The following is a 27,060-nucleotide window of genomic DNA, read 5'->3' on the forward strand; positions in this document are numbered from 1 at the left end:
GTTTAGTTGGCTTGGAAATGATGATTATTGACATTTACCATAATATTTTACATATGAAATAACAGCGATCTTCATTTCCAAGCCAACTCTGACGCCGTTCTTTGTTTAATTATATAATTAATTATATAATGTTTATACAATGTTATACAATATACTATTTATAATGCTTTCTTAAATTGTTTAATGTTAAAAAAAATCCGTATTATTAACGTACTGTATCCAAAATCTGTAAATCTACGGATTAATCATTGGTTCTGGCAACACTGTCTCCGGCAACCACTCCCTCTGTCGACTGAAAGCTGAACTACCGTACAGTATTCTTTATCCGCTGCGCTGTACCGTAACCACCGTAATAACAAGGCCGGGAAGCTGTGACGTAATAATCTCGTGACGTCACCAACTGGAGGCCTAACTCTATTTAGCAGCGTTGATAATTACCCGATAAAAGTTCAAATTGTGGATCTTTTTTCACACAGCAGATATATTTCGAAGTTTTAAAATATCTTTTTCCGAGTTTTTAAAAATATTATAGTATATAAAAATAGTTTTAATAGAATACGGAAAAAATCATAGTAGTCAATAAATGTTTATCTCTCACTTTTTGTCAATCAAATTTAATAAAGGAATATTTTAGTATTCAGTCATTAATGTCCCTAAAATCTACTTGTTTTGGTTCTATAAAAATCTATACTTTTTATGATTTTATGATGACAATACCTTGTCTAAAGAAATACCACGCAATACAAGTACCACATTGAATCAGATTGGTTTAACATCGACATTACTATTTCTGAACAAGATATCGAAAATGTGAAGGTTAGACCTGTTATTGCTTATTTAGAAGGATATTGCTGTTATATTGTTTTAAAGGAAATTAAATGCGATACATGTAAGAATAAGTTAACATTTTTAGTTATTATATATATATATATATATATATATATATATATATATATATATATATATATATATATATATATATATATATATATATATATATATATATATATATATATATATATATATATATATATATATATATATATATAATATATATATATATATATATATATATATATATATATATATATATATATATATATATATATATATATATATATATATATATATATATATATATATATTTTTTTTGTTTCGTTTCTTTGACCTGTATACTATATATTTTTTGTTTTCACTCTTGGCTTTAGGTCGTTGGGGTTGCAAAGATGTTTCTAGATTTTGTTCATTATTTTTTATTTTGTGACGACGTTTCGACAGTATATGTCTTTTCAAGCCTCTTTAAGTATATAAAAACAGTCAGTTAAAATCAATAAGATAAAATGTCAAACTAAAGGTCTTACCTTGAACGTAGATTCTTTCAGAGTTAAAATTTGTTAAACTGGACAACACAATAACACATATTACTATTGTTTTTAATTGTTTTGGACATTACACTTTACTACGAGCACGTACGTATTTCCTTGCCGATCGCTCTGTATAAAACACATTCATCGGTTCAATACCCGATGTCTACTGTTCTTAGTGCGTTAGAGGATCGACAGATTTGCTTAGATTTTTTTAGGTCTTTTTATCATTTACCGCGTTTTTTGTTTTGTATCTCCACCATTTCATAAAATTCTCTCTTTTTTTGGTGATTTTCTGTTTTTAAAATTTTAGTTTTATTAAAATCGAATGTATGATTTTCTGTTGACACATGATTTGTGAGGGCGGTTACATTTTTTTATAATACTTGTGCCCTTTCAGTCTATTTTCTAACCATTGAGAAGTTTGTCCTATGTAAACTTGGGCGCAGTTCGAACATGGAATTTCATATATAACATTGCTTCGTTTGTTTAACGGTGTTACAGATTTTAGTTTAGAGAAATTATTAGCTAACAAGTTATGTGCTTTATAACAAATCGTTATATTATACTTTTTATGTAACCCTTGTAATTGTTGAGACAACCCATTTACGAAGGGGAGCGCAATATATCGTATATCTTTTTTAATCTTTTTATTTTCTATTTGATTTTGATTGTTTTTTGTGTTTAAGAATTTTTGGAGTCTATCTTTGAATATTTTGTTTATTAGTTTTTGTGGATGGTTATTTTCTTTTAATGCATTTTTTGCTTTTTTTATTGCAGCATCTCTATATTCTGGGTCGGATAGACGAATTGATCTGTCCGCCAAGCCAATTATCACCGATCTTTTTTGGTTAGCTGGATGGTTAGATAGAAAATTGAGATATCTTGAGGACCAAGTTTTCTTTGTATATCATTCGGTTTTTATGGTTTGATTGGTATGATGTAAAGTAATATCTAAGAAGTTAATTTTTTTATCGTTCTCTATTTCTGACGTAAATTGAATATGTTTATTATAGGCATTAAATTTTTCTTCTATATACCTAATTTTTTCTTTTGGTATAGCTGTTAGAGCTGTTAGACAAACAAATACCCACTAATGAAATCATTTGTAACATTGAAAATGGTATAAAACATTTAAGATTATACGAGCAGGACGAAATAAGAGCAAAAACGTGTAATATAATAACGAACTTTCAGAACAAATTAAAAAATAAGTCTAAGAGGCAAAAAAGAGATAATAAACTAAAATTAAAAATAAAAAAAACAAACCAGTTTCTAAAGAACCACACGCATTTAAAAGTTTTAAGAGCCGACAAGACAAGTAAAACAGTCATTATGACAGAATCTGATTATGATAAAAAAATGAATACACTATTAGAAGATAAAAAAACCTACAAAATCATAAAAACAGACCCCACAAAAAAATATCAAAAACAAAATAACGAACTTATTGACAGGTGGGATAAAAAACTTTATATTCCTCCAAGTGTTGCAAAAAATCTTAAAATTCATAATGCTATTACACCGAAAATTTATGGACTTCCTAAAATTCACAAAAATGACGTACCGTTGCGACCCATTGTATCCTGTATTCAATCCCCGTTCAATTTACTCTCTAAATTTTTAAAAAACATCCTCAATAATATAGTTTATAAAAATAATTATTACATTAGAGACTCCATTGATCTCAAAGAAAAAATAAAAGATATAACAATACCACAAAATTACATATTAGTATCTTTAGATGTAATTTCCCTATATACCAGTATCCCAATTAAATTAGTAACAAAGGTAATCGAAGAAAAATGGGACGAAATTAAGCAATACACTGATATCCCGATGAACGAATTTATTGAAGCTACTGAACTTACGCTTAACTCAACTTACTTTATGTATAAAGACCAAATTTATAAGCAGATTGAGGGTTGTGCAATGGGGGCGTCGATTTCTAGTGTTGCAGCGCAAATGGTTATGGAACACTTGGAGAGTAAAGTTCTATCTGATATCGATTTTGAAATACCCTTTTTTTATCGGTATGTTGATGACTGTCTAACAGCTATACCAAAAGAAAAAATTAGGTATATAGAAGAAAAATTTAATGCCTATAATAAACATATTCAATTTACGTCAGAAATAGAGAACGATAAAAAAATTAACTTCTTAGATATTACTTTACATCATACCAATCAAACCATAAAAACCGAATGGTATACAAAGAAAACTTGGTCCTCAAGATATCTCAATTTTCTATCTAACCATCCAGCTAACCAAAAAAGATCGGTGATAATTGGCTTGGCGGACAGATCAATTCGTCTATCCGACCAGAATATAGAGATGCTGCAATAAAAAAAGCAAAAAATGCATTAAAAGAAAATAACCATCCACAAAAACTAATAAACAAAATATTCAAAGATAGACTCCAAAAATTCTTAAACACAAAAAACAATCAAAATCAAATAGAAAATAAAAAGATTAAAAAAGATATACGATATATTGCGCTCCCCTTCGTAAATGGGTTGTCTCAACAATTACAAGGGTTACATAAAAAGTATAATATAACGATTTGTTATAAAGCACATAACTTGTTAGCTAATAATTTCTCTAAACTAAAATCTGTAACACCGTTAAACAAACGAAGCAATGTTATATATGAAATTCCATGTTCGAACTGCGCCCAAGTTTACATAGGACAACTTCTCAATGGTTAGAAAATAGACTGAAAGGGCACAAGTATGATAAAAAAATGTAACCGCCCTCACAAATCATGTGTCAACAGAAAATCATACATTCGATTTTAATAAAACTAAAATTTTAAAAACAGAAAATCACCAAAAAAAGAGAGGATTTTATGAAATGGTGGAGATACAAAAAAACGCTACAAAAACGCGGTAAATGATAAAAAAGACCTAAAAAATCTAAGCAAAATATATCTGTCGATCCTCTACGCACTAAAAACAGTAGACATCGGGTTTTGAAATGATAAATGTGTTTTATACAGAGCGATCTGCTAGGAAATACGTACGTGCTCTATAGTAAAGTGTGATGTCCAAAAACAATTAAAACAATAGTTAATATGTGTTATTGTGTTGTCCAGTTTTAACAAATTTTAACTCTGTAAGAATCTACGTTCAAGGTAAGACCTTTTAGTTTGACATTTTATCTTATTGATTTTAACTGACTGTTTTTATGTACTTAAAGAGGCTTGAAAAAGACATATACTGTCGAAACGTCGTCATAAAATAAAAAAATAATGAACAAAATCTAGAAACATCTTTGCAACCCCAACGACCTAAAGCCAAGAGTGAAAACAAAATATATATATATATATATATATATATATATATATATATATATATATATATATATATATATATATATATATATATATATATATATATATAAGTTATTGTAAAAATTGTCATAAATCCTATTAGAAATACACGTCTGAAAAACTACTGTTGTAAAAAAATGATAGACTTGGAAAAGGAAATAAAAGAAACTTAGACACACTTACAGCATAAATAAATACAATGGCGATGGATAATGTGAGATGGGATCTGATGTTTTTTATGTTTAATTATTATTTATTAAAAATTCGGTGCAATTAAAGTTTATATCCATTATATCGTATAAAGTGTATCAAATGCAATCAAAGTTTAGGCCTCCAGTTGATGGCGTCACGAATAAGCGTCCGGCCTTGTTATTACGGTAGTTACGGCTGTGCACGACCATCAGCGCGCAGCGGCGCAGAGATAAACTAAATCTCGGAGTTCTCGGATAGGCTTACTGTAACGCCAGCTACATCTCAGACAGGTTTTGTGTCACGAAATCGCCCATATGGTTGCGTGTCTTTTTATTTCTTTAGTCACCCGTACATACCCTGAAAAACCTGTGATAAAAACTCATAAACAGAGATTCACTTGTTGATCTAGACTTATGATAAATGTTTTTGTAGCTCCTGATATTTTTTGCCAAGATATTCCGACCCGAGCCCCTCATTGGCATGTTGCAACAGGCGTCCAAGGATGAGTACGTGACGCGGCATCTAATTGATGGCAGGATCATCGGATGCGACCAGAGGATATCGTTGATAGCAGGGTACATGTCAGACGAAGTGACCAATCAGAGCGCCTTCCTTTACATGCACAGGGATGACGTGCGATGGGTGATGATAGCCTTAAGACAAAGTAAGTAATTTGGAGACCAAGACTACAGCTTTTTGAATTTCATTTTTAAAAAGTTAGTCATAGATTTTCTTTTCGGTTACCGTCAAGAACAGTTAACCTAATAGGACTGCTCATTCAGCCAAAAATGTCCGCCAGGTGCATGCGAAAACTCCTCGCTCTGTGACGTCATTGTAGTCCTTGTCATTAGTCCTTATCCGGCAACCAATAATACACACACGTGCATTATTGGTTGCCGGATGCAAAAGGTTCATTTTTTAGTTTATTTATTTAAACACCTTATATGTATGCAGTATAGAAAATTAACTATAAATCGTATTAAATACTCGGATAATGCATTTTTAAGAGCAGTAGTTCCCAGCATCACCTTTTGCAAGCATTCTTTTTAGAGTATTTCCATATTTTGCTTTAAAATAATTAATAAACAATATCGTAGGCACTTAGTAAGCACTTTGTCACAATCCACAACACAAAATGAACGTATTTATACACTATAGCTCTAAAAACGTTAAAAACACCTTTTTCACATTTAAAATTGACAAAATAACTCAAAATTTCTCAGCTATTATTTTTATAAGTTTATCATAGGCAACTAACAATACACACTATCATGACAAGGACTACAATGACGTCGCAACTGTCAGCTGAAGCGCGGGAAGAGGCGAACGTACGTCTTATGAGGATGAGCAATCCTATTAGTTTACCGTTCTTGGGTAACCGTAGTATTAGTAAACTAAGTTAAACTATTGATTTGTTCTCATAAATAACGAATTTCTGTGCATGGTATTCCATTTTTTCGGCCTCCTTGATAACATAAACGCAATTTTATTAATTTGTCTTCATCCAAGTCTAATAGCAACCAGTGGCGGGTCGTGGTTATTGTAGGGAGGTCAATGTCTAAAAATATTGCGTCGATTTTTTGTTAAGACGCGACCAAATTTAATTGGTTTCTTACAAAGGTACTTGTACGTTTAGTTAAAGGAATATAAATCTAAAAGTAAATACAAATTATGTTAAAAAACATCTGGTCTAGTGCCATTTCACTAAAAAGCCAGTCAATGTTCTTTACACAAATTTTCCACGGTACGATTTAAAAGACACTTAAATATTAATATAAAAATATAAATACACATACACATTTCTAAAAGTTTTATTTCGCATTTTTTTTATATTTTAAGTTTCTTATATTTTCATTATATTTTCGTTTCTCTAAACGTTTTTCGAAATTTAAGCAATAATTGTTTTCTTTTAACCGCACGATTTTACAAACTAAACACCATATATTGTCTATTTGAAAATATCTATTCCAGAATCAGTCAACAAGAGTTCATCATTTATCCAGAACCAGAAAATTATGAATTATTACCTACACAAATTTCCCGCTGCATCTCAAACCCTCGGCTACGACAAAGCTACGGCAACTAAAACTAAAATTCTTTTCGATATTAAAAATTTAAATATTGATTTATACTGACTAAACCAAACATTATACGCGATACGCGATAAACAATACAAAAACCTAGGTTTAGTTTAGGCGAAATTTTTCCTGCGATATGACTGAAATCTTGTAATATATTTATATAGAAATAATGCACTCGATATTTCTTAATCAACTATGTTGATTCTCAACTGATAAACAATATTACAAATTACAATAATAACACGCTGGGGGGTTTCTAGACAAATACAAAAACCGCCACTTTTTATATCGTCTGTCAGTAAGCTACTAAATACAAGTCTATATAAAGTTGCCTACCTTAGAAATCCTTCTATGAATGACGCGGTCAATGACCAATATAAACTATATCTATCGCACCTTAACCCATTATATTTTCTATACGTAGTATACTTTACCTTGTTGTTATCTTAATGAGTTTTTCTAATTTTCTCCTGATTTTTTTTGGGGAGGGGGGGGGGCATTGACCTCAAATGGTCTCATGGTTAAGCCGTCACTGATAGCAACGTTTAAAATTTTTTAATATGATTATCTTCCGAAAGCGTTAAACTAGTACTCACTGATTCCTCATCAAAAAATATGAAAAAAGTGCCTATAAACATGGGTATGGAAATGCATTGTTTATATAGTCTATAAAATGAATAACTTTGAATTTTGACCGTTATTTTTTACTAGCATGGCAAATATAAAATCCCTCTATCAAAAAAGTTACTGATATTCTTTAAATTGAGTGCCTAAACTAATCAGATAGGTAACTCTTTTTACTTTCGCGAAATAGAAAAGGAAAATAATAAAACAAGTGACAGTTCTTCCTCTTCTTGCAAAAATCAACACGAAATGTCATAATTGTCAAAAGTAAAATGTCATCAGCTTTTGACATTTCTAAATATCAGACCAATGCCGTCTCTAATAGAACAGCCCCGGAGCCACATTTATGACGTCACGCTAGTTAGATAATGAAAAAAAAAAACACAACGCTTTATTGTACAAAAAGCCAAAACAGCTTCATCGACAAAGCAAAACAAAAAAAGCACAAAAACAAATATACAAATAATAAAAAAAAAATGTCATACAATACAAATCAATTCAAAAAAAAATTACGTCATAAAATTACAAATAAAACATATATGGACATTGCAGAACACAGGCGTATCTAGAAAATTTTACAAAAGGAAAACTGTAAATGGATAAAATCATGTTATAATAACATAAAATCAAGAGTTATAAAACATTAAATACTAGACCTTTAACCAGTGCGTGAGATGATATTAAAATTAAAATTCTAAATTGTTCATGATTAAACATCAACAAAAAAGTCGTTTACCGCATATAGGGCTCTCTCCAGTAAGTATGATTTCAGAGCTTTGTGAAATGCGGGAAAGAATGAAAGTGACTTGATATTCGAAGGCAAATGATTGTACATTTTCTTGGCATTGTACAGTATTGAGCCCTTAACTAGTTCTGAGCTCGGGGTTGGCAGATAAATATCGTGCTCCGCATTCCTAAGTGGATAGTTGTGAGAAGACCTTTCCGGAATAGAGAATATGTGCTTGCGGATTAAGCAAACGGATTCAAAAATGAATAAGGAAGGAAGAGTCAGTATTTTTAAATTTTTAAAGAAATTCTGGCAGTGAGTTCTACTGTTTAGTCCCAATAAGTACCGAACTGCTCTCTTTTGAAGTTTGAAAATACGATCAAATTTTGTCGCGCAGCAAGTACCCCAGAATGGAAGGGCATAACGAAGATGCGACTCAAAAAGGGCATAATAGACCATTCTAGAGGTTGATGAGTTAAGTTCCTTAGACACTGATCTTAGCGCAAAACAGGCAGAGCTTAGTTTCTTTGATAAGGCTTCGATGTGCAAGTCCCATTTTAAAGAGTTGTCCACAACAAGTCCTAAGAATCTCACAGAGTCCACGACGTCAATAGTGGTGTTATTAAGTACAAAAGGTTGTATAGTACTTTTATATGACAAAACTTTAGTTTTTGAAAGGTTGAGGCATAGGAGATTAGAATCGCACCAAGATTTAATGGTGCGTAAGTCACTGGATATAGTATCATATAGTGCCGTAACATCTCGGCCGCTCCAAGTGAAACTAGTATCGTCCGCAAAGAGGCAGATTTTACCGCTAATGTATAGATTTGCAATGTCGTTGATAATAATAATGTTACATAATATGAATGTTTTTTGTTAAATTAGATCGATTTTCAAACCCCAAAATTTAGAATATATTTTAAATTTTACCCAGTATCTTATGTACCAATTCATTATTTGTATATTGTAAAACATTTGCCAAAGTATTTATTACTATGAATAGGTATAATATATTGTATTTATTAACTGTATATTATGTATATTTCATGTAAACTCTATCATTTTTAAGCTACAAACCAAAAATACGAGGAATAATTATTATGTTTTCCATGTATTCTACAACATATTTATTAATCCGTAGTATCTAACTAGCGTGACGTCATAAATCTCGCTCCGATGCTGTTCTATTAGAGACGGCATTGGTCAGCATCAGTCAGCATGGCCGCAAGTTGCTAACATAATAAAATTAACACTAGAGAAGCCCGCCGGAACTGTCAAATTCAAAGTTATTCGTTTCACAGACTATATATACAGCTCCTATTTAAATTTAAAATGTCACCTTCTTCAGTGTACGACAAAGGAGAGAGTCGAGGAAATTCTTGCTACCGGTTGAAGTCGCGTAACGGCGAGTTCATCTACCTGAAAACCTTCGGATTTCTGGAGATAGACAAAAAGGGCATCGTGGAAAGCTTCGTCTGCGTCAACACGCTCGTGAACGAGGACGAGGGCCAGATGGAGATCAGGGAGATGAAGAGGAGGTACGGCGCCATCTTCAGCAATCCGCTGTCGAATTTGGGCGATTCTGAAGACAGTAGTAGCGGCATGGAGGACGAACAGTGTTCAGAAACCAGTCAGGTAAATTCTGATTTATAATACCTACTTTCACCGGCATGAAAAACGGGCACATTAAAATTTTCCTGTATTTTCAAGTTTAATATATTTTGTTAAAACAGAAACGTCTACAAAAACCGTTGACGTTCTGTTAAAATGACATTATATCAAGTTAAACTTCAAAATTAACAATTACTACCTAATAACTATAAATAATATAAATAAGTTAAAACCATAGATAAATGCAACAAGTTTAGATTGGAAAGCCCGTAAAAATTTTAGGTCGCGAAATTATTTTGGGTCGCGACCGTTATACGCGATCTGGCGCTGCTATAGCGGTCGCTAAGAACAACGGCAAACAAAAAAAGAAATAATTTTCTCTTGTCAAAGTCAGAATCTTCAAAAATCATAATAATCTTTCAAAATCTAAACCGCTCTCATTAAAGAAATTCCGAAAAGTGTTTATAGCGCCCATTTTCAAAGTAATTATTGCTATCTTGTAAGTTTAATTCAGGTTTTATTTACTCCAACCGGTGATAATTGTGAAAAAGTGGCATTAAAAACTTAAAAAGCTGTGCTGTGAACTGTGAACTACAAAAACCATCGTGGATCACCGACGTTATGCCACGGTATAACGTCGGTTTCCAATGTTTCATAGGTATTTCATACATGCGTCCTTATATAAAATAAAGTTTCTTGTATGCAACACACTGTATTTTATTTATAAAATTAAACGAAAATAATAATAAATTTGAATAAACAATATTTGGCGATATAATTCCGGAAAAAGCCGAACCGCTCCGAAATTTTCGAAAGTTTTGGGTCGCGACCGTTGCAAAAATAGCGCCAAATAGTGTTTACATTGTCCTTATGGGCACTTTCCAATCTAAACTTGTTTCATTTATCTATGGTTAAAACCAAAAAGCTTCAAACTTTCTGTATGGTTATTTTTAATTTTTATGTATGTTATGTTCTGTAAAATCAAAGAAGCGATTGCCCATACAACATCTAGAGATGCATGAACAATACATTTATTTTTATTAGATTGTAGTAAAAAAGCCTCTTTTATTTTTCTTTTAGAGGCTATCGCTTCTTTCATTATTTCTTTATTAATTCAAAATTTTACCCTTACCGTTGCTCCGATATTTAAGATTCGTTTGTCAGACTGTATAATATAGACACATATTATTGTATTCTGGTAGATAATGAGAAGGGTGGCTACGTTACAAAAAGTAAGAAGTGACGATTTCACGGAAGATCCCCAAGTGGTGGAAAGCGCAATCCACGAGCTTATGCAGAACTTACCGTCTCCGGGATCGGACAATGCCAACGAAGCTGACCAGTTGCGCGCGCAGGAAGAGCAGATGCGCGAAAGGAACATTGCGCAACGGAACGCCAACAACAATGTCAAGTCCTCGGCCGAAGAAGTCGTTCCCAAACAGCCAGATAATAAGGTCAGTTATAAACGTTCAATTAAAACTGTATTATTTTTTAAGGAATGTGTGAAGAGGACAAAAAATACACAAAAATTTGTCAAAACTATAGAAAAGAAAACACATAAAGAAATAGATATAAGATAACCGAGACTTTTTCTTAAAGTCGATATACAGAGTGGTAGGTCTGATTCTGCTTTGTTTCGTCGCTACAAGGGGTTAAAATATTCATTTTTTGCCACTGAGGCACATGCTTTTTTTAGAAAAAATTTCCAGCACGTCCTTGGTGAATCTGTCGACAATTTTTTAATATTATAATATGTAACATTTACCCTCAAAATTTAATTAGAATCACAAAAAGGCACTTTTTGTGATGGGAAAAAAACACCCTGTATATGACAGTAAAATTTTACATATTTTTTTTACAGGCCTCCTCCAAAATACCCCATCTAAAACTGAGAGTTGGTAGTAAAAGGGCGGCCTCCCTGTCGCCGGATCACATAAAAAGGCAGAGGATGAGCAGCGTGGACTCTGAAGTGTCGCAATTGTCGCCCATTAGTCCGTCGATAAGTTCCAAAGGGTCCCCCATGAGTCAAATTCAAAAGGTAATATCTATGAATTATTAAGTACCTAGCGCACGCAGATTTAGCTTTCATTGGTTGGTCTTTGTATGGTTTGTGCAACTGTCGTTCAACGTTACGTCATCATCAGATATCTAATCTTCGTTTTAGGGCGTGTCTGAAAAAGTACGTTCCGAGATAAAAAGTTTATTGAGCGCGTTCCGAATTTAGTAATTTCAAATCCTAGATCATACCGTGCTGGCAACTGTTACTTTTGGGTCGGTATTTACATGTATGGAAGTAAATTGCATAGGGATCTTATTAAGTCGGAGTGAGAGAAATGTGACGGAGTGCTGTTGCGGCGTTGCCGGTACGTCTTTCCCTATCAAGTAATGTAAAATCACGATCGCAAACCGCTTATTTATAAAAGACTTTTTTTGAAAAGATAACTAGATAAATTCATTAGACATGTTTCTGAGCATCTGAAATGGAATTATAACAATATCGTTACCGGCAATGGTGCGTCGGGCATCTGTAGTTCTAATAATAAAAAACTTATGAATTTTGTAGTCCAGACATAAAGTATGTATTAGGATGTATTTGAGGAAAATATTTAAACTTCTAAAGGGTGGCTCAAAAAAATGTGAGTAGATCGCGAATATTTTTTTTATATACGGGGTGGCGCAACTCATTCGCGTCGGTTGATTATACGAAAACGGAAATATGTAGAAACAAAATATTTTATGGGCATATGTGGGAAGACCATGTGTATAATTTAAAATTATTTTGAAATGTACAGAGTATGTCAGAACTATGATTTACACCAAAATTATATTTTTTCTTATGGAACACCCGATATTTTATTTCTTATTTGGATCCTTGGACACAAAATAAGGCATATATTATAAGGGTTATTATATATTAATATGTTTACAAGCTTTGGTTTTTGAGATATTTAAAGATATTTAAATATGCATGCTACAATGGAATAGATTATTATCAACACACTGGACTTTACTTTTTAGAATTAATTCTTTTGCTGATTTTAAATATTTATTTTACATAAAAATCTTGTTATTTCAAATAGGACAACCTGTATTTTTTAAAATAAATCTAAACAGATTCAACAGATGCTCTTTCAAACTCTTATTAGGGTAGCCTATACCTATCTAGCTCAGATTTTGAATAAAGAGCAATTTTTCAATAAAATGGCAACGAAGAGGGCTGATGTCGTCATGGCAAGTTTCTAGCGACAGTATAGCTATTTTCAAAATCGAAATTAGTTTATGGACTTTATTTATTTATAACAAGTACTTTAATCGCTAGTTGATTAAAAAAAAGTATACCATTAATATTGCAAATTATATTTTATCCTCTTATAGTATGTCTTTTTAATTTTTTGATGATGTAACGAGCACTTTGTTTACTCACTTGTTTCGTCGAAATGCTTGAATCCATTTTTGCTTTTGATCAAATCTATGAAGCTATAAAATTTTGTTTCGGGAGAGTTGAGTTATTGAATGTATGTAATTGCACCCAACAACGCCCTAAAGTATACGCTCTCCTTTACGCGTTAACATTTTTTCGGCAATTTTATTAACATTTGAAATTGTCCCAACACAGCACGACGCCTAGTTCGAATTCTTTTTCATTTATTTTTTATTACCCGAAACAGCGTTACATCACAACGAAACAGCGTTACCCAAAACAGCGTTACCACACACAAACCTCGTACCTGAGTGTTTTATCTCTTTTTTGTCTCAATAATTACACTAACAAAAACTAAAATACTTAAAAATATTATAACCAAACCACGATTTCAATATTATTCTGTGCGATCAACATGACGGCGACGTGAAATAGGTAGGGATAATATCTGATTTTTGCCGTTGTAGCGCTGCGGTCGGAATTTGTTGAAATCAACTGAAATGCAACAAGGGCCTATACTAATTAATTAATAACTACTTTTTATATAAACTGGTGTTTAACAAAACGACGATGGTAAATCCTTCAGTATGCCTACGCGCACCTATTAGTGTTTTAAAACAGTGCGAGTAGGATGCATCGCAGCTACCATCCTGGCGAGCAGCGCGGCCAGCATCTTGGCGAGTATCGCATCGAGATGCCTCACTATGTTTGCGTCCTTACAATATGTTTACATAAGAAAAATTCGATAAGGTTGTTTTTTTCCATTGAAGAATTGTAAACAACCCATCTTTTACTTTTAGAGCATCGCAATTTTCAGCAGTCGTATAATTTTTTTATTGATAAAGATTTTCACTTACTGTCTACGAAGAAAATATAGCAGAAATATTAAGAAAGTTTTTGAAGAAACTACAATCAATTATTTTTAATAGATTTCGAGATATCGATTTTTGAATTCAGAGTTCTAATAGCGCGACCACCGTCGAACTCAATTCCACTTATTTTTACCGAAAATGCAAGTGTTCCACTTGCACTTAAAATTTTTCAAGGTATAGGGAAAATTACAACGACTCGTTAATAAGTATCGCGAGACGTACCGTAAAATGGGGGGAAACATAGAAACATAGTGGTGAATAGAAACAAGATTTCTGAAAAAAATCAAATCACGATTAAAAATATTCAAAGTAAAAAGAGTCGACATATCTAATTTTTCTATCATTGGTAATACACAATAAAATGTAAAAACTATATTTTTATCTGTGGCAGCACTGTTTCTGTCAATCAGCTGATCAATAAATGTGAGATCGATTTATCACCTATTTTGTATGGCGCGAAAACTTTATAAATAAAATATTTATTTTTAAAGTAATACATAAGCTGGTACATGTAAGTTGTGATATTATATGCATTGTTAATTATTGTTAAACCTACTTAAATATGTAATAATTTATTGTTTCTAATCACCTTGTTGGAAATAGAATAGATAAAAACTTTAACATCAAAGTGTGTTTCTATTCTCCCGAATAGCAGGTGAATAGAAACACAAATGTTATTTTTATTTAATTTTATATGCATATTTTTCAAAAATCAAATTATATGTATACGCAAAGAACAAACAAAGACCCATGTTTTAAAATATTCGGGAAAATAATACCACATTTTTATCAACCGGTATATCGCTAATAGCCTACGAAACTGTTTCTATTCACCCCATTTTACGGTAATTAAATCGTGAAGCTGAACGCATGATGTACACCTTTCCCTAGAACTTTAGGTACTGACAGAGGTACTGATTGGGTCGACCGGTGGACTGCGTCAAATCACTTGTGTCTAGCCCTAGCAGGCAACTATTAAGCCCGACCAATCACGTTAGAGTTTTTAACAAACATAAATGAATTAACACACTTCATATAACCACGCTAACCAACCTGATTGGTCAAGCTTAAAAGTTAACTGCTAGGGCTAGACACTTCTGTCAAATCTGCTATATCCCCTTCCACGTCTCTTAGCATTATGCGCAGTTTCTCGGTTTAGTTCGTACGTTTGGCAGCATGTTTACTGTTGTCTCTTTGTTCAGTACATTATAAACGCATTGTACTCTTCTTACATACGGAAATCTCTACCCAAGACCAACCTTTGCCAGCCCTTAGTATGTAGGCTAGCTCCCACATTATCAACTAACTTAAAACAACTATCTTTGCATGCTCATATCTGAAGGCTTTCATCACATCGTGTCATCTCCTGGTGTTTGATCGAATATCTCTAACTGACCTGATCTGTTCTTTTTTAAGCTGGAAGAGCAGTATTCGACGCGACCGTCGGACGTCTCGCTACACCAGCAGCATCACCCGGCGTAATGGCGGATCCCCGGTGACGGCAACGTTGCAATGAGTAATAAAACAAGACTGATTATAAGCCATACTTAAGCGAGAAAAGATAGAAGATAACTAGGCAACAAAAAAACGCACAGACTGACACTTATTGGCGTTTGCGGTTCTCTTTTATGTATATTTCGATGCAGGACGACCCCCACGTTTAATTCCACGAATTACGCTATCGACTGTACCTGAGGGTGTGTTATTTACCAAGTTGATCATTTCTCTCACGTCGCCCTCTCAATTTTTAGTTTGTTGTCAAAAAAAAATAACAGATCATGGTAAACCTTAATATTCACATTAAACCTTGCCCCAAAGACGATTCATTTTCCGTTTAAATTACATGGGAATTTGTCATTTTTTGCAAATATTTTTTTTTCTCTCGATCTTGTTCTCTCGCAGCCATGGCAACGTATTCTTGTACAGAATTGAACGCTCTACAAAAAAGGTTTCTTACAATTTTTCGATAAACCTACTCCTTCAAAAGTTATTCACGGCTAAAGTTAACCACTCGGTAAATTTCTAAATTTTTCAACTTTTTTGAAAAAATTATGATTATTTTTGAAAAATTTAATCTATTATTAAGGTGCCCGGTGGCATAGAGGTACAGGCTCTCGTCTACCAATCTCAAGGTAGTGGGTTCGAATCCCACACCCGGCATTGCATCAGCCGACTATTTTTATTAAAATAAAAATAGTCTATAAATTAATAGTAATACCTAGGTCGACTCAGCCTTAAATAAGTACTTGAGATTCATAATCCTGAGGTAATAATAGGAATTTTGAATTATGGAAAACAGTTGAATGCATGACAGGTTTTTAATTCTAATACTTATTATTTTTGAGCTTGTATTCTTTTGAGGTTATTTTTGAAAAATTGAATCTATTACTGTAAAAATATACAATAATTCTGATAGTGTTAAGGTTGGGAATTAAGAAATCTTCAAGTCTAATCAAGTTTAAACCATTTATTTTAATAAACATTCTTGGTTAGGTTTTTAAAAGTTGGATTAGTTGGATTTTAATATTTTTGATATTTTTTTGTATGTTGGCAAGAATGTTTGTAAAAATAAATTCAAATCGCCAACTCAACAGAAAAAAAAATGTTAGAAAAATAACAGAAATTTACGGAACTTACTTAAAATTAGTTAATTAAGTACTACAAAAGAATACAAGCTCAAAAATAATAAGTATTAGAATTAACTACCTGTCATGCATTCAATTCTTTTCCATCATTCAAAATTTTTTCTCATGGTATCATGAAAATTGACACAAAACGCACGTAATAACACGAATCAAAATGCATCATCTTTCAAAACGCAATTGTTTTCAATAGGTAATTCAAAATTTTTATCATGGTATCATGAAAATTCCTTTTTTTTTCAAATAATAGATTAAATTTTTCAAAAATAATCATAATTTATTCAGAAAAGTTGAAAAATTTAGGAATTTACCGAGTGGTTAACTTTAGCCGTGAATAACTTTTGAAGGAGTAGGTTTATCGAAAAATTGTAAGAGACCTTTTTTGTAGAGCGTTCAATTCTGTACAAGAATATCTGATTGTCATGGTTGCGAGAGAACAAAATCGAGAGAAAAAAAATTATTTGCAAAAAGTGGGAAATGAATTTTCTTCGGGGCAAGGTTTAATGTGAATATTAAGGGTTTACAATGGTCTGTTATTTTTTTAGACAATAAACTAAAAATTTAGAGGGCGTCATGAGAGAAATGATCAACTTGGTAAATAACAGTCACCCTGCTGTACCTGGAGTGGGGAGGGGAGTAGCTCGAAATGACCACCTCGAGCACCTAGTTGTAGCAGCGCGTCGACGAAATTATCTAGAATTGGTAGTAGCGTTCCGGCTAGCCCAGACCCGATCAGAATAAGCTCTACAAAATATCCCCTCTTCGACTTCGTCGTAAATTTACGGAAACCAATTACCTGGACAAAGCTCAGAAAAAAGTACATACGACTCGATGATATAGGTGTTAAGGGAAAAAAGCTCTATATGGCAGCGGCAAATAAAAAGGATTTTTTTCAGGCAGTAATAACTTCACAAAATATGCAACCAAAAATATAGTAAATCCTAAGGCCCAGCGTCCACGGTGCGACTGTTTTGTGACAAAAGTTGCAAATCGATTAATCTTGCAACTATTTTATAACCTCGGTAACGTATTATCTGACAAACGAATCTAAAACAGCGGAAGGAATTCGGGCAAAAAAAGTCGATGTTGTCACATTTAATTATAGAAAAGCAAAGTTGCTCGATATTACCTATAAATTGAATATATTTTAGTTCATTTCAGCATACATAATTATATATATGCTAATATGTTGACGTAGTCCTTATTGTAATAATGTGTATTTATCTAATTAACAGTTTTCGTTCGTTCTGCCATTGTTAATCTAAGGTTCTGCCTATTATAAAAGGTAAAGTATTTCCTTAAGATAATGTCCGCTTAGGGTAAGCTGGCAACGCTGACAAAATTCATCATGGCATCCCGGATTCAACCAGTCTGATTGGTCGAGATTCTCGCACGTCTTGCTGCCATTACCCCCAACTTTATGCCCCTCTCTAGGAATAGTAGAAACAGTCACTACTATTGAAAAATCCAGTGGCGGTGTTATTGTATTGTGTTTTATGTCTTTAACTTGATTTGTGTTTATTGTAATTAGTACACGCGTTTTAACAAATATTACTATATTTGGCAAATGACTAAACAAAATGTAGGTACATTTAAAGTAAAATAATATTATAAACTTCACTGGAAAATATTATAAAAATTCCTGATATATTTTTATGAAACACCGCACGCTCGTGGATATTTTATGAATGAAATCGGTCATGATTTTAGAAAATTGCGATCCCCTCACCGTTGCCCCGTTGTTTCAGATCCGTTTGTCAGACTGTATAATAGGGTTGGTGCATTCTCCGCGGGTGCTGCCACCATCAGAGAATATTGTAAACAACTACTACTTACAAATACACGGGTTTAAATAGCAAGAATACGAAAAATTTATTATTTTATTATTCTGAAAGTGTTAGGAAGTATAATTTGTGAAAATTCTAACAATAAAAATAAAAAAGTAAATATTTTGATGTATTCAGAAGGTCTAACTTGTATTATAATTTATTATTCCAGTTAAAAAAACTTTTTAAATGAGTTCAACTACGGTAGCGAGCATAGTTTTAATCACCGGTTTTGCTAGTAGGGCATAATTTGGGCTATTTCGGCTATAACGAAATTTTTTAAAGGTACATAATTATAATTTTAAAAGATGTTCATAAAACATTTAATCACTAGTTGATTAAAAGAAGTATACATTAAAATTATGTAATGTATACTTCTTTTAATCATTAAATATATATAAATTCAAAAAACTAGTTACGCTACGTGAAAAACTCAGTTATCCCCTTTTCGATAAGTTATAAGATAAGCAAGATACAAAAATGCATAATTTTAAAATTCGCCCTGTATTTCAGGAACTAAAAAGAGGTCTAGGAAAAATCTGTGTGTAGAATTTTTAGTTACGTAAAAAAAGGGGCATAGTGATGTGAAAGCCGCATCTTTGTGTCTACTCATAAACGAGAAATCCCATGAAACACGAAAATGGGACGCCCTGTACAAACTTTATTTAACTCTTCTCTTAAGTCGAGTTTCTAAATCAATTTGGTTAGGATTTAGCGTTTTGTTGGTTGCATATTTAATAACGACAATTTACAAAATTATCCAAAGATTAAAATTAAACTTCCACATCGATTAGTTTGCTTTCAATTCAAAAAATTAAACTATACCGGATGCGTCTCAAAAGTGGCTCACCCCTGTAATAACTTTTTTATTTTTTCAGTTAAAAAAACGAGACTTGGTATGTGATACTAGTAGTATAGGACATAAATTAGTTTTGATGCATTCAATTGTTTTCGGTCGCTTCTTGTTTCACCGGAAATGACTACAACTTTTGATTTTTACATAGCACCCTCGGTATTTTTTTACTTTATTCAATAGAAAATAACACTCTGAATAGAATGACATATCATATGTCAACTTTTGACATTTTCGCATATGGTTTATTTGAAATTATAATTTGCGATTCGTAACGAAAATTTGACTCAAAATACCAAGTATGTGGTATCAAATTATTTGTAAAAAAATGCTTTTTCCAAATATGCTAATGAGCCACCCTCGTTCCATTTGAAAAAATTAAAATATGATTAAAAATACGATTTGAGCATTTTCTAACTGCCCAGGACAAGACACTAAAAACATTAGACGATCAAATCTATTTTTCCAAGGCTCCTTGATTAAGAATTAGTGTTTTTAACACAGCCATGGCACTCTAGATTGAATTTTAAAATACAATTTTTTATTAAGCGAGAGTGTCAAAAGTTGTCATACGATATGTCATTCTATTCAGAATGTCATTCTCTATCGAACAAAGTAATAAAGTACCGAGGGTGCCATTTAAAAATCAAAAGTTGTAGTAATTTCCCGTGATTAAAAACAATTGAATACGTCAATCAATTCTAATTTATGTCATATACTATCATAACAAATCTCGTTTTTTTATCTGAAAAAAATAAAAAAGTTATAGGGGTGAGCCACCTTTCAGACGCATCCAATATAGCTACACTTTAAAATATACATTTCTTTTTTGATCAGAAACTGAAGATTTATAAAAATCGCATTCAGTGTCATATCGACACATGTCAATTCAGAAAAACAGCCGCCCTGCCATGCGAGCTCCAATATTGACTTTTTTAAGTTGGCAGTAGGATAAATATAAATATACATTTGTGAAACTTGTACAGATTTTTATTCTCATAACTCTTTGTTATATAATATACTTTAATGTTAACTGATAGTACTCCCTGTGATTGTAAAAAATATAAGAAATTAACTGGGTGTTTTATTTGAAAGAACTGAATTGAAAAAGGAAATTATTAGTAATATTCTTTTGAAAGGACACCCTTAGGTAAGCCTGTTAAATGTGTTATGAGTGAATGAGATAATAACTAGATATATATAATAAACGTATTGATCAGCTCTCTATAGAAAATAACCAGATTGTACAATTTGCCGATTACCATATAAATTTTAACAAAAAAAAACTCGTCTTGAAATGAGTATACTTTGAAGAAATTCAAATCAAAGTTCAAATTGGTGTTTAACGTCTTTTGCTTGATACGTTTTAAGACCGACAGGTAAAACGTAGTGTAGACCAAGCTTTACACACATTACACTAGCTATTCCTCAAAGTTTACTTTTTTCACGAGATTGTCATTTTTAATATGCGTAATCGGTATTTTTGTATCACTCTTACATATATGGATTCACTGTTTATCCCTTTTATTATTTTCTATTTTATTAGAGAAAAGATTTTATTTAAAAATTATTTTTGTACCAAAAAACTACCCGTGTTCAGTTCCTTCGTCTTGTAACTGTTTATTTTTAACTTATATAAACGGAGTGTATAATTAAATTTAGCCTTGTATAATACTGTACGCGAAATATAACTGTTACAAGCAGAAGAGCTAAGTGTTTCTTTTTTCTTTACTGTTGCAATTGCTACATCGAGTGCAAGACTTTAATAATTGAAATATTGGCAAGTAAATGAATATACTCACTGTGTTTATGTCACGAACAAGGCATGTAGACCGAATACCCACCCAATAATATAAGTTTCCATTTATTACTAGATGATTTGATTATGGTTCGCTCTGAATAAAATTCAGTGAAAATGTAAATCAAATAATACTTTATCAAAAATAGTTTTAAGTACACTCACCGGCAAAAAAAACGGTCACTAAAAACTAATCCCAACTTCAGAGTTGGATTTCTCGCGAACCACTCATTAGATTTTGATGATTTTGTTTAAATTGTAAATGAATTCCTTCTTAACGGATGCTACGTTCGAAATTTTTATTCGGAATTTATTGTGAGCATATACAGGGCACAACAATAAGACGAAGTTTTTTGCTCGAACTTTGTGACACCCTGTAGGGTGCAGCAGCTGTAGTAGCTATTGCTAAATCAAATCACATTGTAGCCTCATCTTTTGTGAGCATTTTGTTTTTTTAATCACGGCATTATCTCGGTTTGTGTTGGAGATACGCTGCTTTAAAACGAACATCTCGGAAAAATGCTTTGCAGGCAAAACCGCGACCAAACCAATTCACATGTAAACGCGCAAACTGAAGACGTGCTCCACGATGTCTTGGAAGTAGCTGGGGTCCTGTGGGCAGGCCTCCTTGCAGACAAGCTGTTTTCTTTTAGTTTTCGTTGGACTGTTCTCTCACTGACTCAAGTCAGTGAGAGAATTTCTGACGTAGCATCCGTTAAGAAGGAATTAATTTACAATTTAAAAAAAATTATCAAAATCTAATGAGTGGTTCGCGAGAAATCCAACTTTGAAATTGGGACTAGTTTTTAGTGACCGGTTTTTTTTGCCGGTGAGTTTATATCATAAAAAAATATATTTGATTTAATTTTTAAACAAATTTTAAATCTCTAGTAAACATTAGATTATAACAGAATAAACAACTTACACTAAAACGCACAAAACGTGGTATCCATTTCACTTTTACTTTATGGTACTCTGATTGCTATTAAGAACGTTCTAACAAAATAAACCAAATAACAATCAAACTTTGAAATAAACTGTAAAAATAAACGTCTCTAGTTTAACTGACAATTGAAAATCATGAGGACAAAAAACGGCAAGCTAGTGAAAGTTGTCAATATGGATTTTTGTGGAATAAATTCAGTTTACAGTCATTTTTATAGCACTTATTTTTTAAACTCTGTTCATCTATGAACTTTTCCATATATTTAAATTACTCGTATCGTTATACATGTTTGTAATAAATAAATGTCATCATAGGCAATAGTTATAGAAAGAACTATAATTATTTACATCTCTTTATAATATCTATACTCCTCAGACTATATTTAACTTCTGTCTATTAAAGTTTATTCTTGGTTTATTCATTTACTTGTCAATATCAAAAAATAGTGTATATTTGACAGCGCCATCTAAGTACAGAAGCAAAACTAATATACAGGGTGGTCCGAATTGTATTCCGGAACTTCGGCAGCATATTCTGCAGATGAAAATAATTAAAAAAGTTCATATAAATTTATGTCTTAATATGCTTCGATTTTTTTAAAATAATGTCTGAACTAACGTCGATTTTTGGATGAAAATTGTTTTTTTTGACATAAGAAACTGGATTTCAATGCCAGACTTGTTTAAATAATATATTTCCTTTTCTTTATAATTATTATATTGTTAATGAACAATAGTAGTAGTTCCTTTTGTTCTTAGATGGCGCTAAAATTAGTAAACTTACATAACCTGTGTGCTCTCAGCGAATCAAGATAAACTATTTTATGGTTTGAAGAGATAACTTAATACAATTTTAATATACCAGTATGATCACATTGTATTATTTTATAATACATATATGAAGCTCTGTAGATCAGTTTTAAAATTAATTTTATTCTATAAAATTTAAATAAAGTTTTTCTGTTAACTAGGAAAAAAAAATATTTTTTTTTAATTTGTACTTAGGTCATCGTCAAATCAAGTAAATATCAACGAATAGATTTTTTTAAAAAAAGAATGCATGTGAATATAAAGTTAGTTCGCTGAGTGTGAAGTGCAATCTTTAAAAAGGTACACTTATAATTGTTTAGATAATTGTATGAAAAGAAATTTGTTTAAATAAAAGTCGTTTTTATTAATAAACAAGGAGTATTGACTGTATTTTCCTTTTCAACGTCGTTTTTCTTTTATAATCTAATAGCATTATGAAGACTGAGGTAAGAACATATCGAATATAACGATAATTATCTTTTAATTTAGCTTAAAAAAATGTTTGAGAAAAAAAATGAATGAACATGAAAAAAAAATAGATCTAAAATTGTTTATTATTTTCTTAAAAAGCTAGAGGTTTGTTGTTAAGGCTAAAAGTTCTTTCCTTTATTATAGAAAACGAATTTAAATATTATTATTTAATGTTCCTAATAATATGTTATTATTTAGAGATTATAATATTTTTATGTTCAGGATTCCATATTTATAGAAGGGCGATTAATGGAACAGTTTATGGAATAAGAGACATACAAAGGACATGTTTGGCTGAGCTAATTTAATTCAAACAGCAGAAGATATAGTTCAGACAACCATAGTTGAATCACTACTGCAAGGTAAATATTCTGTGAATGTACACAGTACACACACCAAAATAGAAACATTAAAAATCAAAATTAATGGTATATAAAATAGACTACCATATCACAATTTCAAAGTTGTCTCTGAAGGGATTAGAACTATAGAAACAAGTTTAATAATCTGTGAACATATTGAAGTATTTATTTTTTTGCAATAATTTTTGGTTTTTTAATTTTAGAGTTCCTGCATCATGAACACGACTTTTCAACTTTTGACAGATATTTTCATGAGGGAACACTGATAGAAATCTTCAAGGAGCAGTCCACAGGACAGGTTGGTTTTTAAAAATAAGCTTTATATATAATATATATATATATATATATATATATATATATATATATATATATATATATATATATATATATATATATATATATATATATATATATATATATATATATATATATATATATATATATATTTTGTCATTTCTAGGTCAACTTGACGCCGTTTTTTTATCATACTCTTCTATATCCTATATCTCTGAAAAAGACTAAAATCTACTTTTAGAGCAATTTTTTTATCTTTTATTTTCAGAGTGACTGTAACATGAACAATGTTTATTATTTTCTTAAAAAGCTAGAGGAACAAGGCTTTCAAAATGAACAAGACTTTCCTGCTTTTGACAGATATTTCCAAGGAGGAGAACGCATCTTCAAGGAAGAATACACAGGTTGGTTTTTTAGAAATAAGCTTTTTATGTTTTATAATTTTGTTGCCAGTTCCAGGGCAACTTGACGCCGTTTTTTGGTCATACAGTACTGTATTTTATATCTGTAGTGTCATTTCTGAAAATTTACTAAAATCTATTTTTACAATAATTTAATCTTCTATTTCCAGTTCAGTGTTCCTACATCATTAACAAGACTTCAGCTTTTGACAGATATTTTCATGGAGGAACAATCATAGCAATCTTCAAGGAACAATCTACACGATAGGTTGGTTTTTTTTAAATAAGTTTATTAAGTTTTTAATTTTTGTCCAGGTCAACTTGACGCCGTTTTTTGCTCATGCGGTACTTATATCTGTAGTGTCATTTCTGATAAGTTACCAAAATCTATTTGTTTAACTAAGAACAATTAACAGAGTTTAACTAGACATATTGTCGCGACCTAGCTGGGGGTTGTTTGCTAGGGTCGCTATACCAGGTTCTCTCTCTCAATCAAAACAACCATTGGATAAAATATGCATTTATTTAATATAAGGTTTACAGTGTATAACAATTTTGGGGAATGCCAAGACTTAACGGTTTACTTAAAGAAATACTTACAGGAACATCTTCACTCTGCGCTGCCTTCTACTAACGGACTGATAACGCGAATTATATACTGACCGTAATAATTCGACTCACATCGACGGACTAACTTCTTGACTCTCTTCAGCATACATTTTTATATTTTCTATCCCTCGTGATCATCGCCGGTAACGTCGTTCAATCTGTTTTCATCTAATTACATTCACCCGGTTATGACTATGAGGAAATCGAACTTTGGTAGCCTGCGTTTGATTATCGACCCGAGATTGTTGTATTTTAATTGTTTAATTATCAATTTTATTTAAAAACATATCTGGGTCGATGTCATGCAGGTAACCGATCTCTTGAGCCTATATGAAATTGTTTTTTCCCAATTTGATCTAAACCCAAGTTGACATCTATTTAAGTCTTGACAATATCTTCACATTCAATATACAGGGTGTCCCAGAAATAAGTGCAAATATTTTAACTGGTAATATAGTTCAACCCCAGAAACACGCCTATGAGGTTTTTTTCGCAAAAAAAAATTTTTTTGAAAATTCGAAATTTTTGCAAAATTTTTTGGAATTTTTTTTTAGTTTTTAGGTAAAAACATAATTTCTTGATAATATGGCAACATAGGTATTAGATTAAATTTACAAGAAAGAAAATCCAGAAAAGATCCAGTGGTTCTCAAAATTTTAGCAAAAAATATTTTTTTTTGGAAATTTTCAAAGTAAAATAACTCCGTTATTTTGGACTTATTTGAAAAACGATAAAGAGAAAATATGTTTCTTTTATCAAGATCTATCACCTCTTAAAATATTTGCACTTATTTCTGGGACACCCTGTATATATTCTATTAATTATAGTCGAATATATTATATTCTCTAATATAATTAATAATATTTTTATTATTATTTATAACTAATCTGCTTAAAAATAAATATTATGTATTATTATTAAGCAGGTTTGTGTTCAAGTAAGAACCACTAACCAGTGATATGTTATTGCTTAGTTTTAAGCTAATTTTTATTTTTTGTTACAGATTTGGAACTTTCAATCACTGCAAGAAACCCATAGTTATGGTAGTTCCAGGATTTCGATACCAGCTGTGTTTTGTGTTACTTTAATAATTTGTTATATAATATTTAGTGTTGTTTAAGAATAACGTAATGTTAAAATAAACACCAATTATATTTAAATAAATATATAAATAAAACTTGCAAACCTTTTAACTTGATTTTTATTTACCCTGTACAAAATCTCCAATTACCTCCTCGCTCTTATATGTTTCTTATAGAAATCTTGAAAAATAAAGTTATATATTTTCTTCAAAATATTAAATTTCTGTCAGGAGAATATAAAAACGGGGAGGTATATACAAATAATATAAGATTTTTAACAACCACATACCTCCTCAAATTTGTAATGCTCCTGGTACAAATCCGAGATTTTCTTAGACTATTAGCAAAACTTGGATAAAATTATTTAATTGTGTACAAAATATTACATTTCTATCAGGAGAATATAGTGAGCGAGGAGATATATTTTATTTTCCACAGCCAAATACTTTCTTGCTTTTATATGTTCCTAATACAAATCCGAGGTTCAGTCAACTTTTAGAAAAATTTGCACAAAAATTTATTGAACGTCTGCGAAATGGTATTTCTGCCATCTCTAGCAATTCGACCTCGTTGGAAAACTTCAACCCCTAATATCTCGGAAACTATAAGGGTTAGAGGGGAACGGAACAGCGCTTTCGATAGGCATTTCAACCCTCTATAAGGGTGCAAAATAAGGGCGCGATCGGAGACAAAAAAATTTTTTGGCGAAAAATGAGGTAAGGGGTTAACCTTCCTTCATTTTTG

General features: G+C 31.5%; 1 protein-coding gene across 4 annotated transcripts in view; it reads left to right on the plus strand.

Moving 5' to 3' along the window:
• Positions 1–26,401, plus strand: part of LOC115889921 (aryl hydrocarbon receptor nuclear translocator-like protein 1) — a 212,014-nt gene extending 185,613 nt beyond the window's left edge. For 3 of the 4 annotated variants that reach the window (XM_030910019.1, XM_030910020.1, XM_030910017.1), the window contains 5 exons: positions 5,320–5,551; positions 9,668–9,954; positions 11,133–11,384; positions 11,792–11,968; positions 26,238–26,401. In XM_030910019.1, coding sequence (XP_030765879.1) covers positions 5,320–5,551; positions 9,668–9,954; positions 11,133–11,384; positions 11,792–11,968; positions 26,238–26,354 — 1,065 coding nt within the window. In that variant the 3' untranslated portion in view covers positions 26,355–26,401. Of the gene's footprint in view, positions 1–5,319; positions 5,552–9,667; positions 9,955–11,132; positions 11,385–11,791; positions 11,969–15,639; positions 16,161–26,237 lie in introns of those variants that run through there. The other variant, XM_030910018.1, reaches the window with a different exon arrangement.
• The last annotated feature ends 659 nt before the right edge of the window (positions 26,402–27,060 follow it).

Source organism: Sitophilus oryzae, unplaced genomic scaffold (genome assembly GCF_002938485.1).
Source record: "Sitophilus oryzae breed Bouriz unplaced genomic scaffold, Soryzae_2.0 scaffold_857_pilon_pilon, whole genome shotgun sequence".
In the NCBI taxonomy this organism is placed as follows: domain Eukaryota; kingdom Metazoa; phylum Arthropoda; class Insecta; order Coleoptera; family Curculionidae; genus Sitophilus; species Sitophilus oryzae.